Genomic DNA, 12,826 nt, shown 5'->3' with positions numbered 1-12,826 from the left:
ATGCTGAAGCAGCCAGGTCTCGACCTTCCCTGAGAAGGACCCATTCGTGGCCAGCCTGCCCCGGGGTTTATCACGTCATCCTTCTCGCTGCAGCCTGAACCCCTCGAGAAGGACGTGCGACCCAAACACAGTGAAAAGTACCTCCGAGGAGCCCGATAAATCCCGGGGCTATTTTTACGCCCTGTAAATGTGGACTGTGCCCCTGACAGCAAGAACTCTGAGATTATTAAAAATCCGCCTGGAGGAGTAGTGGAAAAACTTTGTAAGAGCGAAGATTTCCGGGAAGATCGAGAAAAAACACTAAGACTAGTCTTCCTGAGTGCAGGAGAAGATCTCGCCTTCCCTCTCAGATTTGTTTCCTGATCCACCTTCCCTGTTCCAGGCTTGGGAGCCACCTCTTTCTGGAAAATGTCCTGGAATGGAAGATTGGGAATAGCGAGATCTCTAAACTGTGCAGTGTGGTGCACACTTCGGGGCAGTATTTGAAAAGGAGTAGATGGGCCCCTAGAGAGAGAAGCTCGAATGTATTCCTTTAAACCGAGATATGGTCCTAATCGCAGGTGAGACCCAAATGCATTTGACTAGCACTAGCCCTTGGCTGTTCATTATCCCGGGCCAGCTGAGAACTGTCTCTTTGCAAAAGGATGGACAGTGAGGGCAGCAGGACCCCCAGCCCATCAGCCCGATGGCCGCCTGCACCGGCGCGAGTCGGTTAGTGATGAGGGCTTGGCAGCAGTGGGTCAGGAGCCCGTGTGTGGTTGGAGTCATCTCCAGGCTGTTTTCTCAACTCTTCTTCTCTGCCAGGGCCCCCACCCAGTGGCTTTTCAGTGCACTCACGCATTTGCCGAGTTCCCCGCCGTGCGCTAGGCACAGGGCAGACCCGGCCTTGGGTTCGCTCCCTGAGCCCCGCCTGCAACGCGAGCCCTTTTCTTGCCCCTGCAGGAAAGCACGTCCATAGGGATGTTGGAGTGGCGGGAAAGTGCACGGGGAAGGGAGGTGTGACGCAGGCCACCCTGGGACTCTGTGCCGTGATCTGTCAGAGAACCTGCAGACATTGGCGAGGTTTGCACTTCGGTGGGAAACGTTACTCAGAGCTGCCTGCAGCTGATCATCGTGCTCCGGTTTTAAACAGCTGATAGCAGGAATTGGCAAACTTTCTCTAAAAGGCCAGAGAGTAAATATTTTAGGTTTTGCGGGCCACATGGTCTCTGTCACAGCTGCTCAACTCTGCCTCTGTAGCTTGTAAGCAGCCACGGATACTATGTAAATCAATGGGCCTGGCTGTGTGCCAATAAAACTTTATTTATGGACGCCGAAATTTGAATTTCATGGAATTTTCACTTGTCATGAGATGCTCTTCTTTTTTTTCCCAGCATTTTCTTCAACCATATTAAAACATAAAAACCCTTCTTAGTTTATGGGCGGTATAAAAATAGGCAGCATGTGGGATTTGGCCCCCAGGTTGCAGTTCACGGACCCCGATCTAAAGGTAAGGGTCAGGAGACGTACCTGGGTGAATTACTGCCTCGGTTTCCCCGTGTTTAAGTGCCCAGCTCTGTGCACTGCAGCATGCCCGGGCAGCCCTCCATCCCAGCAGCCGTGCCGTTGCCCGTGTCTCCCCCCAGGCCCTCAGATGGTGATTTCGGGGGGGGGGGGGGCGCCAGGGAGGGGCTGGACTGAACTGCCCTGGGGCCCGGGGCCCCCACCAGCAGGTTGTTGGGAAACAGAACCCAAGGCTGGCACAGCCGTGGTAGGTGAAGTGTGTGTCCAGAAGGGCCGGGTTCTCGAGGGCTCTCGGTAGTGGAGGGACGAGATTCTGTTGTTACTGCACTTCCGACACCTCCTCGTTGCTCCCGTAGGAACCTGCGCAAGGGGCCCGGTGGCCTGGCTGACGAGATCAACTTCGAGGACTTTCTGACCATCATGTCCTACTTCCGGCCCATTGACAGCACCATGGATGAGGAGCAGGTGCAGCTGTGCCGGAAAGAGAAGCTAAGATGTGGGTGTCCCGGGCCCCGCCCCAGTGTGCGCCTGGCCGCCTGTGTGTCCTTTAGTCCCGGTGCACCCCCGGCGGGGGGAGGGAGGGTCAGGGAGCAGCAGCCCAGGCCTTGGGGAGGTCGGTCCCGATCTTTACACACAGACGGTGGCCTTTGCGCCTCCCTCTCCTCCGAGGCTGCTCCATGGCAGCCTCCTTGTTGACACTTCTCAGCAGCTGGTGGTTTCTGGGAACAGAAGGAGGTGGCAGTGATTGGAAAAGGTTATTAAGGCCCTTGGTTTGGACAGACCTGGTCCAATCCAGCCCCTTCCCTAAGCAGCTGTGTGACCCTGAACCTGATGGTGGGGATGAGGACTGAGCATAGGGGTGATTCTGAGGCTGGGTGGGATCTCGGTTGCTTCCTGAAAGTTCCTTTCTTCCCTCCCCTGGCCCATGACCGTCCACCATACGCAGCTTCACAAGGAGGCCTCTGTGGGGCTCAGCCGTCCCGGAGGAACCTCTGCTGGCCCTGGGCTCTGAGCAAGTTTAGCTGGGATCGGCCTTGGTGGGGGATGGCCACCCAGAGTCCCAGCGTGGCTTGCGTCACATCTCCCTTCCCCGTGCACTTTCTCACGACTCCAGCATCCCTCTCCGTGCCACCCGAGGCAGCAGCGTCTGCAGGGACGTGCAAACGCGGGCTTGGGCTATACTTAGCTGGGATGCGTCCTGAGGGCTGTTGGGGGCAGGGCGGTGATACCTGGTGTCCGTCCGGATTCCACACTGTTCCAAGGGCCAGGTCAAGGGGTGTGAGGGCTGTGGGATGGGACGGACTCTGGTTCAAACCCCCGGCTGCCCCTCCCTTAATGGGGTGGCTGCGGGCAAATGCCTTAGCTTTTGTGAGCTTGGCAGCCCCGTCTATGAAATGGGCTCAGGGCAGCCCTGGCCTCATGGGGTCATGTGAGGATGAGGGGGAGAGATGTTTGCACAGCGCCGGGCTGGATAAATGCCAGGGCCGAGGACTTTGTGAGCTTGAGGCTCCCTGAGGCTGAGCCAGGGGGCGGAGCGGTCACCTCCCCTTCAGCTCCTGGCTCTGTTGGGCTGAGGGATGCTGAGTGACGTCAGTAAAGGGACCACATGCTGTCACTAAGAGTGAAATACCCAGAGCAGGTGTGAATGCCCCTCGAACCATCCGGGGCGGCTCAGATCAGCCAGGGACAGGATGTAGGCAGCCGGGTCCATGATCTGCCACAGGCCTGGGATTACAGCCACCCTCTTGGGTCTGTCAGGAATGACACTTTGAAATAACGCTGATCTGGCTTCCTGTTAATGAGATTGTCACATCATCTGCACTCACAGTGTGCCAGGCGGTCACTGGCCCTCCACCAGCCTTAGCTCACCTGGCAACACCATGAGGCAGATGTGTGGTTACTCCCATTTTACAGACGGGGAAGCTGAGGCTCAGAAAAGTTAAGTCACTTGCCCAAGGTCCCCCACCAGGAAGTGGTCGGTTTGGCCCCATGGCCTTTGCCCTTTGCCCCCTATGGCTTTGGCAGTTAGGTTTCCGTTGCTGGGGCCTTTTGGTCAGTTTGCGGTAGGGGAAGGTTGGGGGGCCTTGCCTGACTCAGCCGCTCTCTCCCCCCTGCCGCCCCCAGTTCTGTTCCACATGTATGACTCGGACAGCGACGGCCGCATCACCCTGGAAGAGTATCGAAATGTAAAGTATGCTCCCGCGCCGGCGGGGCCCCGGCGCCTCCCCTGCCCTGCGGCCGGGGTGGAGGCCCGAGGTCACAGCGTCTCTGCTCCACCGGCAGGTGGTCGAGGAGCTGCTGTCTGGAAACCCCCACATCGAGAAGGAGTCTGCGCGCTCCATCGCCGACGGGGCCATGATGGAGGCGGCCAGCGTCTGCGTCGGGCGGATGGTGAGAGCTGCCGGGGCTGGACCCCCAGATCCCCCCTCCCCCGCCGCCCCCGCCGTGGTACTAGTCTGTGTTTCTGGAAGGCCCCAGCGGGCGGAGACTGTGCGTGTCCTGCTCGCCACTCTAACCGGGCCTGGCGCAGACCACTGCTTGGAGGCCTCTCGCTGCTTTCCTGTCCCCCCAGAAGACCGGCCCGATGTCCCAACCCCTGGGGGGTCAGGCCAAGCAGGGGAGTCTGGGCTTTGGGGGCCGTAGACCCCACTACGTAGCTTCCTCGGGCCCACGGGCAGCGCCAGGCCCGGTCGGCGTACAGCCCGGGCTTGCTCTCGTTTAATTATTACTGAGGGGATTTGTAGCCTGGAGGGCAGGGGTCAGCAGGGGGCTCTCTTGAGGGCCCACGATCTGGGGTCCAGCGAGGAGCTGGGAGCGGCAGGGGGTGACGTGCAGATGAGACAGAGGAGAGGGGCTGGGCCATCAGGGCTTGTGCGCTGATGAGGATGGGAGGCCCCCTGCTGACAGAGACGAGGGCATTGAACGCGAGGCACTTGCCAAGGCTGCTACAGTGGCCCGGGCGGGGGGCCGGGCTCGAGCTGTGATGGGGAGGAAGGCGGTGGGACCGCGTGAACAGGAGCTGGACCACAGCTGGACACAGCTGAGGCTTGTCAGGCTCCCACTGGCGTCGCAGTGGCTGGGTCATTTCTTGGAACCGTGCTGTCGGGCCTGGGGTGGTGTCGGTGAGTTAGAGCAGGGTTTCTCCGCCCGGCCTTGTTGGCACGTGGGGCTGTCCTGGGCTTGCAGGGGGTTGGGCCGCCTCCCTGGCTTCCACCCACTAGATGCCAGTCACACCCTCCAAGTCGTGACAGCCAACATGTCTCCAGACACGGCCCACTGTCCCTGGGGCGGGGGGGCGAAGTCACCCCCAGTGCAGAACCGTTGGCGCAGAGGGGCACAGGAGCGAACGGTCAGGGCAGTGGCGACTGGGACCTCGTATGAGCGGCCACTGCCGGCCTTGACGTGCTCACCTGGCGCTGTCGTCGGGGTGGGGAGGCACGGACTCCGGCAGGCACCCCCTGGAGGCTCCAGGCAGCCTGGTGCCCCCAGGGTGACCACACAGCGTGTGCGGGCGCCGTGCTGGGTTCTTCACGTGCATCACTTGATAGATTTGTAACCTTGCTTCACTGGTGGGGACATAAAGAATGTTCTGGACTTTGGGGGCAGCGACCTTTTTGCTGCGCTCGGTGGACTCGCTCTTGCAGGGCCGGGTCCAGTCCAGACAGCCCCTGACGCAGGGGCTCGGAGCCCCCGGGAGCCGTGCGGGCAGGCACGTGACCACCTCCATGGACTTTGTTCCCTGAGGGTGTCGGGTGGTCCGCCTGGGGCCGTCCCCTCTGACTCCTGTGTATTTATAGTGGCTGCAGCCCCAGACACCATCATGGCTTTGGGGTGACCCTAGGCCAGATGGAGGGGTGTTTTCCTGCTGGAACCTGCTGTCTGTGCCCAGGCCTGTCATCAGGAGATGGCAGGCGGTGGGCTGAGGTCACTTTCTCGGCCTGTATTTCATTTGTCTGCTTCCGGGGCCCAGGGAGAGGCTTCTGGCTTTGGCGAAGCCACCCCCACTCACCCCACTTTTGTAACTGCCGCGGAAAAGGCCGGTGGCCTCGGTGGGGAGCGCGGGGATTCCCCGGCCGGCTTGCCCGAGCCAAATTCCCACTTGATTTAATGACACTCTCCTTCGTTAAATTGCTCCCCGTCCCACTCCAGTTTCAGTTGGCGACAGTTTTCTTAATTTGCTGTAGTAAAATTGTTGGCAGCTGGCAGCTGCTGATCTGCATAAAAGCCGCACAACCTTGGAAGCTGGGGCATTCCGGGAGTCCGTGCCGGCTTCCTGGGTGTGCGTCGCGCTCACCGTGTGCATCTTTCTTTACGTGCGGATCCTCCGCGTGCTCTTTGAGTGTCTTCCCGTGTGATCGTCGACCAGATACACACAGAGGCGCAGGGTGAGGGGTGGCGGAGTCAGTTCACACCCTGTGGCCTCTGAGGACGCTTAACGTTTCTGCCCGCACCTCTCGCCAGAGACAAATGACGCATCGCCCCACTGTAACAGACCTCCGAAGCCAGCCGTCGACTGCGGCAGTGAGCTCTTTCCAGGGTGTTTCCCCGGAAAGCCTTGTTGTGGCTGGAAGCTGGGGCAGCTGTGCTGGGGTCTCAGCCTAGGGTGCTGCCCTGACCCTGCAGCCCCTCCACCCGGTGCCCGCCCTCCAGCCCAGGTCTTGGGCCGGCGGGGCCTTATCTGCAATGAGCTCCCCTCGACGCCCTAGGAATCCGGGGTCTCTGGCAGGGATGGGCGGCCACTTCTGTCTGTGCCCCTGGGCAGGAAGAGCAGACAGCCCTAGGGACAGGGCTGGCCCAGGCCTTCTAAAAAATTGGTGTTTCTCATAAAATTAAAAAGCATATCCAGGGGACTCCCCTGGCGGTCCAGTGGTTAAGACTTCACCCTCCGATGCACGGGGTGCGGGTTCGATCCCTGGTCGGGGAGCTAAGATCCCACATGCCTCTCGGCCAAAAAACTAAAACATAAAACAGAAGGAATGTTGTAACAAATTTAATAAGGAGTTTAAAAATGGTCCACATCCCCCCGCAAAAAAAAAAAAAAAATCTAAAAAAAAAAAAGTATATTCAAAATTAGATTTAGGAACAGAACCCACCTCTGGGAGCTGTTGTAAGGCTTGTATCAGTTCATGGTAATAACGTTTGTAAAGTACACACAGCAAACGCTCAGAGAGCGCCTGCCGATGTTTTCTTAAATACACGTAGGGACACATTTCCAAGCGGTACGGAAAGAGAAGCGCGTCTTTCCTGGCCCTCCTCCCATCGGCCCTGGTCCTTTTCCCAAAAGGGAACTGCCCTTGATGGTGTTTTTCCCGACACAGACCGACGTGTACACGTGTGTCTTTCGGTTCTGATTCACACAAAATGGCTCTGAACTGCCGCGTCTCCCTCTCCCCCACGCTGACCCCACAGGTCCACGGGGCAGGTGGCAGCCGTCTGCTTAGCGACGTAGGACAGAATCTGCAGCCATCTTTCTGCTCCTTGTTTGGTTTTTTTCCACCGTGTATGTATCTTGGAGCCATTTCCATATCAGCAGGTCTAGATCGACCCCTTCTTCGTGGTAACCAATAGTCAGGGCGACCACCATTCATCTGGTTGGTCTTGTATTGATGGGCAGTGGGGTGTCAGGCCAGCTTTCACTGTCGCAAAGGGCGCCGTGGGGACTTGGTCTTAGTGCCAGGGGCAGGAGCCCCATTTATCATCTCGTGTGTGTGCAGAGACTGGCACTGCCGGTGACTCAGCAGGTGGGAGGCTCCCGGGCCACGTGTTATCAGGGTGACTCACTTGGCCCTTTCCCCAGTGTCTGCAGTGCAGGCTGGCCCAGAACCGGTCTTACCAAGGCTGGTTTGAGGAGGCAGGACCAAGACATGGCAGGAGGTGTCTGCTGGTGGCCGTGCTGTTGGGGAGTGGCTGGAGGTGGCCGTGCCGGGTGGAGCGAGCCCCGCCTGTGTGCCCACCCTCTTCCTTTCCCACCCTCGTCTGCCCTGTCCTCCCTGGGGGGTGTGGCGGGGGGGGGCGGCCCCTGGTGAGCCTGCACCTCCTTCCATCCCACCATCAATCCAGTGAAGGGGACGCTGGAGTTCAGGGCGACCAGCCTCGAGCTGGAGGCGAACAATCCAGAATGTTCTCCCCATTCTCATGATTCTACCTAAATGGCCCCAGCCTTCTGTGTTGCAGGGTGGGGGGAAGATGGAGAGTGTCCAGGCGGAAGCCCCTCACTGCACCCTGTGCTCTGTCCCCAGGAGCCTGATCAGGTGTACGAGGGCATCACTTTCGATGACTTCCTGAAGGTGGGTACCTGGGGGTGGGGGTGGGGCACAGGGGCTGTGCTGGGGGCTTGAGGGGGGCCCCTGCTGGTCAGGAGGAGATGGGCATCTCTGTGGAAAGGGGTCAAGCCTGGGTGTGGCCTTGAAGATAGTTTAAACTGGTTTTACTTATTTTTATCGGAAGGGTGATGATAGGTATACACGGTCAGAACAGCTAAGCAAGTGCAGAAGGGCCTGTGAGGAAAACTCCATTCTTCTCCCCCCGCGAGTCCCTGGTCCCCCTCCTCAGAAGCACCCTGTTGACAATGGGCACCAGGGTTCTGGAATGTTCTGTGCCTGTACGAGAGCTGCTCTTCACAGAAGCACACACTGGCGCTGACTGCGTGTGGTTCTGCCCTGGGCCTCGCAGTCCGAGCTGTTTGTCTGGCTGCCCAACTTCCACCCGTTAGTGGACGTTCAGGCCTCGCCCAGCCTTCACTGCCACAAACCTGCTCGCAGGCTGGGAACCGGGGCCCCTCGCTGCTCTGATGGGCAGATGCCCGTGGCAAGGAGTCAAGCCCCCCGTGCCCTGCCCGTGCCTTGGCCCTGGGCATCCCAACAGCGGTGTTGCCGAGCCCCTTCCAGGAGGCGAGGAAGATGGGAAGTCAGGGGGACGATACCCAGGGTGGCCCCCTGGCCGGCCGCCAACTCTCCGGGTGGCCCCGAGGGAAACAGGCCTGTGCCTGGGTTGGGGCCGGGGACTCCGGTGAGCTGAGGGGCAGCTCGGCCCGGCGCTCCCCCAAAGTCGGCGCCGCCAACCTGGCCAGTCATGGCAAGAGGAAGGGGGCGGGTGGCACAGACCTGGGCCTGAGGGAGAGACCCGAAGGGCCTGCTGGGCTGGAGGAGGACAGGGGCCCCCCTCCGCCACCCCCAGGGCTGGGCAGGGCAAGCAGACTGGGAGAGGCTGAGTTGGCATTGGTGCCACAGGTCACCTTGGCTTGTTCTGAGGTCTGCACTCCAGAAAAGTGACGACACCCAAGCAAGAACCAGAATAAGGAGTTAGAAGACCAGGGAGGCCAGGGAAGGTTAGGGAGGAAGGACGGCTGCTTTGAGCCAGAGGATAGGATGAAATCCAATTTTGGCCTCAGAAACCAAGCTGCTTCCCCAGAAGGCCGCCTCCGCCACTGCCTCGCCTCTAGTGTTCCCAAGCCCGTTGCCTCTGCACCGTGGGAGTTTTTGCTGACCAGCCGGCCCATCCCGTTCTCTGAGCCCCACCACTAGCCTCTTGCCACCTGGCATCACCCGGCCTTGGGCAGAAACCACCCACCCTGGCATACCGGGTATCTTCTCCTGGGAACGTCTTGTTCACCCAACAAGGAAAGCACCTGGCAGACCGTAGGCATGTGACAGTGGCAGGAAATGTGCCGAGGCCTCCCTGGCACTTGGGTCCCACAGGGCTGTGCTTTCCCCAGCCTCAAGGCTGTCCCTGGAGATGTTGAGGGTGACAGCTTGACAGTTTGAAGTTCTTACATAAGCAGGGAGACAGTGACAAGTCACTGCCCACCACGTCCCTCGGTTCCTGGTCGCATCCTGCCCACCATCTCTCCATCCCCGGTCCTCCTGGGCCCCAAGTGGCCAAGGAGCTGGCGGACGCACAGTTCTGCCCGCGCCGGGGCTTCCTAGTGTGGCAGATACAGGGTCTGGTGGCCTGAGTGTCCGCTAGGGCCCTAGCCAGGATGGACCGTGACGGCAGTGCCAGTAGCAGGTATGTGGCGATGGATGTGGTCTTTGGCAGAAGTTACCTTTCCTGGTCATGAGCCTTGTCTGTCTGGAACATGGTGACCTCCCATCCCTGGGAGGTTGTGAAGACCTAACTGTTGTGACCTTTTAATTAATGATGATGCACAGCCCTTAACAGTTTATAAACCGCTTCTGTGCATGATTCCCCTGGAGCCCCCAAAACATTCCGTGAACGGGCAGCACAGGTGGTGGTCTCGCCATTTTTCTTGTGAAAAGGAGGTTTAGTGGGGTTAAGGAATTTACGTGAAAATCATAGAGCCTGAAGTGGTGGGTGGGATTCAAGTGACTTCAGCTAAGAGCTTGGACTCGGTACTTAATAATAACTTGCTGTGACAATCCAGAAAGAATCCAAATGTCAGAGCCCAATTAACCGGCAAAAAGGCAGATGGAAGTTTCTCTTCCACGCTTCGCACTGGATTCCACCTGCGGGCGCTTCTCCGTGGGTGGCGGAGGAGGGCGGGTGCGAGAGTGGCCGAGGACTCCAGCGGGGATGCCCGCTCACGCTGCTCTGTCTGTTCCAGATCTGGCAGGGGATAGACATCGAGACAAAGATGCACGTCCGCTTCCTTAACGTGGAAACCATGGCCCTGTGCCACTGACCGCCCCTCCCCCACGGAGAACCCGCACTTGGACCCGGGCAGCGAGGCCCACGGGGGCCCTTTTGCTACAGCTCTTGTAAATAGTCAACATCCCTCGCTCACCTCTCTTTCCAGCAGGGTATGGTACATGGGGCTTTGCTGTTTTTATCGCCAATAAAAAAGAAAAAGGGTTTGTTGATGAACCTGGCTCCTGTCTGTTCCCCACGTCCACGCACGCGGCCTGGCCATTTGGCGGCCCGAGGCTGGCCGACCGTGGGCGAGGAGCAAGCAGCAGCAAGTCTTCAGAGGCTGGTTTGCAAGGGGATTTATTTTTTCCGTCCTTTCTGGTTTATTTTGGGTTAAATATTTGCTGTTTTCCCTGCATGAGTGCTGGGAATTCACCTGCCTTCTCAAGCCTAGGCAGGAAAGTAAGGAAAAGCAGCTCCTCGTGGGGGCCGGGACTTGGGCAGGGGGGGGGGGGGGGCTTCCTTGGTGCCACGGCCGGATATTCAGACCCAAGGAGGAGACGAGAGAGAGGAGCTGAGCCTGGGCCAGCTGCAGTGAACGCCCGAGCTTGCCCCGCGGCGCTGGGGCCGCTGGCGGTCAGGGCCTGGCGGGAGCAGGCTGGGTGTGCCCTGAGGCCCTTCCTCAGGATGGGGGCTGGCTGCACGGTCTGCACTCCACCGTCCCAGCGCAGCAGCAGCAGCAGCAGGGGAGGTGACTGTCCCAGGTAGAATCTCCTGCAACTCCGGTTGTCACCTTCCGGCAGTGGGGTTGGAGGGGAGGAAGAAACAGAGGTCACTGATATCGGTTGGTGGCAGTGGCCCATGAGTCAGCAGAGGGCTGGCAGTCGGTGGTGCCCTGGTGACCTGCTGACTCGCTCGGGAGAGCTGCCATCACCGTGGTCACTGGTCACTGTTTACATTCCAGGCCTCCTCCTGGTCGTTGCTTTCATCGACACTTGCTGGGAGGCACCTTCCTAGCCTTCCAGGAAAGTTCCCCTGATAATTGGCTATTGCTATTGTTTGCATTCTTGAATTTGTAATTCAGTTTTGATATTAAGTGTGCTTTATCTGTCTTATACCCGCATGTTGGGGTTCAGAATGTAACAGGCGCCCCCTGGAGTCTCATCCGATGCCCAGCGCCTGGCCTTCCCTTCCGAGGCAGTCATGATGGTCCTTCTTCTGATATCCGCCCCCCCCCCCAGCTGTGTTGTGCACACATTGCTTAGGACGAGATTAACGCCAGTATTAAAAAGCCAGCAGGCGTCCCGAGGGCGGCAGTGGAGCTGGGAAACCCTCATCATTTAGACAGTGAGGGCTGGCGCGGGCACCCCGCCCTAGTGAGCGTGCGGTGGACCGGGCTGGGCCTCCGACCCCAGCCGTGCCTGAGGAACGCCGGGCTCCACGATGCGCCTGACGGGCAGGCGGCCAGGGCCAGCGCGGCCCCATCTCTGGTAAGTAGAGAGCGGTCTGAAGTCACTTCCAGAGCTCTGCTTCTTTTTTTTAATTTTTAAAAATTTTTATTTTTTAAATCGAAGTATAGTTGATTTACAATGTTGTGCTAATTTCTGCTGTACAGCAAAGTGACTCGGTTATACATACGTATATATATATCCCTTTTAAAATATTTTCCATTATGGTTTATCCCAGGAGATTGGATGTAGTTCCCTGTGCTACACAGTAGAATCTGCTTATTTAGACTTGTGCTTAATTCCACAGATATTCTGACATTTTCAAAGCAGTAGGCCAGGGCCAAGGCTGTGCTTCTTACCCTCCAGGTGCCAGCAGTGGGGTGGGAAAGTGGGATGTGATCTCCCTCCCCACTCCCCCCTTCTCCTGCTGCTGGGATCAGTTGCTCACACCCCTGGGTGCCTGGCTGCCCACAGAAGGAATCTAGAAAGGCCTGGTGTGGGGAGACCTCGTCCTGTTTAGGTGCTGGTTAGCTGTCGTCCAGGACGGGTCTCCAGTGCGACCCCTGCAGCCTGGCAGAAGCGCGCGTCCCCCGTGCCCTTCCCTGCCCCGCACTACCGCCAGGGACCCGTGGCGTTACAGAGCAGCCGGCACTGCTGGTGCGGCCACCGTAGGCTGGGTTTTCTGGGATTCTTCCAATTTGCTTCCGTCTTCTTCTCAACAAAGGCAGTCCACTGAAGTGTTTTTATAAATAATAGATCTTCCATCAGCCCCCCCTGCAGAGCCTGTGTTTGGGAGACACGGCCACTGTGGGCACAGGCGGCGTTTGCCCTTGTTCAGAGCACCGAGGGCCGGCCTCGTGTCTTTGAAGCTTTGAGCCTCAGCTTACCTAAACCGCTAATTGAAATGAGATTTATTCACCCTGAGCCCAGTCCATACTGCTCTCTAAACCAAGCTGTTTGTTCACTGTCACTGAGGATGTCGTCTAATCGGCAGGGTTGGGGCTCATTTCCACCAGAGGGTGGGCCAGAGTCCGCCTGGGGCTCCCCCGCCGGCCCCCAGGGCACTGTGTGCGTGATGTGTTTTCACTCATTTGGTCGTTCCGGGAGTGAGCGGGGTCAGCTGTTAGTTGGTGCGGACCTGCTCCTAGGAAGGGTGGTTACTCCCCACAGTCTGCTGGCCTCTGATTAGAAAGAACGAGGGTCACTGCTCTGGGTACGCATCTCAGGACGGCTGTCTGGGCAGTGCGGTCTGCGGAGGCTGGAGGCTGGAGGCTGGAGGCTTGGAAACG

At 58.7% G+C, this 12,826-nt stretch overlaps 1 protein-coding gene across 1 annotated transcript in view; it reads left to right on the top strand.

Annotated features, from left to right (window-relative positions):
- The window catches only part of TESC (tescalcin), a 65,527-nt gene extending 55,201 nt beyond the window's left edge, over positions 1-10,326 (top strand). The window contains exons 4-8 of the mRNA XM_059040400.2: positions 1,860-1,999; positions 3,628-3,689; positions 3,787-3,894; positions 7,743-7,790; positions 10,067-10,326. Coding sequence (XP_058896383.1) covers positions 1,860-1,999; positions 3,628-3,689; positions 3,787-3,894; positions 7,743-7,790; positions 10,067-10,144 — 436 coding nt within the window. The 3' untranslated portion in view covers positions 10,145-10,326. The remainder of the gene's footprint in view (positions 1-1,859; positions 2,000-3,627; positions 3,690-3,786; positions 3,895-7,742; positions 7,791-10,066) is intronic.
- The last annotated feature ends 2,500 nt before the right edge of the window (positions 10,327-12,826 follow it).

This window comes from Kogia breviceps, chromosome 15 (genome assembly GCF_026419965.1).
Source record: "Kogia breviceps isolate mKogBre1 chromosome 15, mKogBre1 haplotype 1, whole genome shotgun sequence".
NCBI classification, from domain to species: domain Eukaryota; kingdom Metazoa; phylum Chordata; class Mammalia; order Artiodactyla; family Physeteridae; genus Kogia; species Kogia breviceps.
This window is presented reverse-complemented; position numbering and strand designations above follow the sequence as displayed.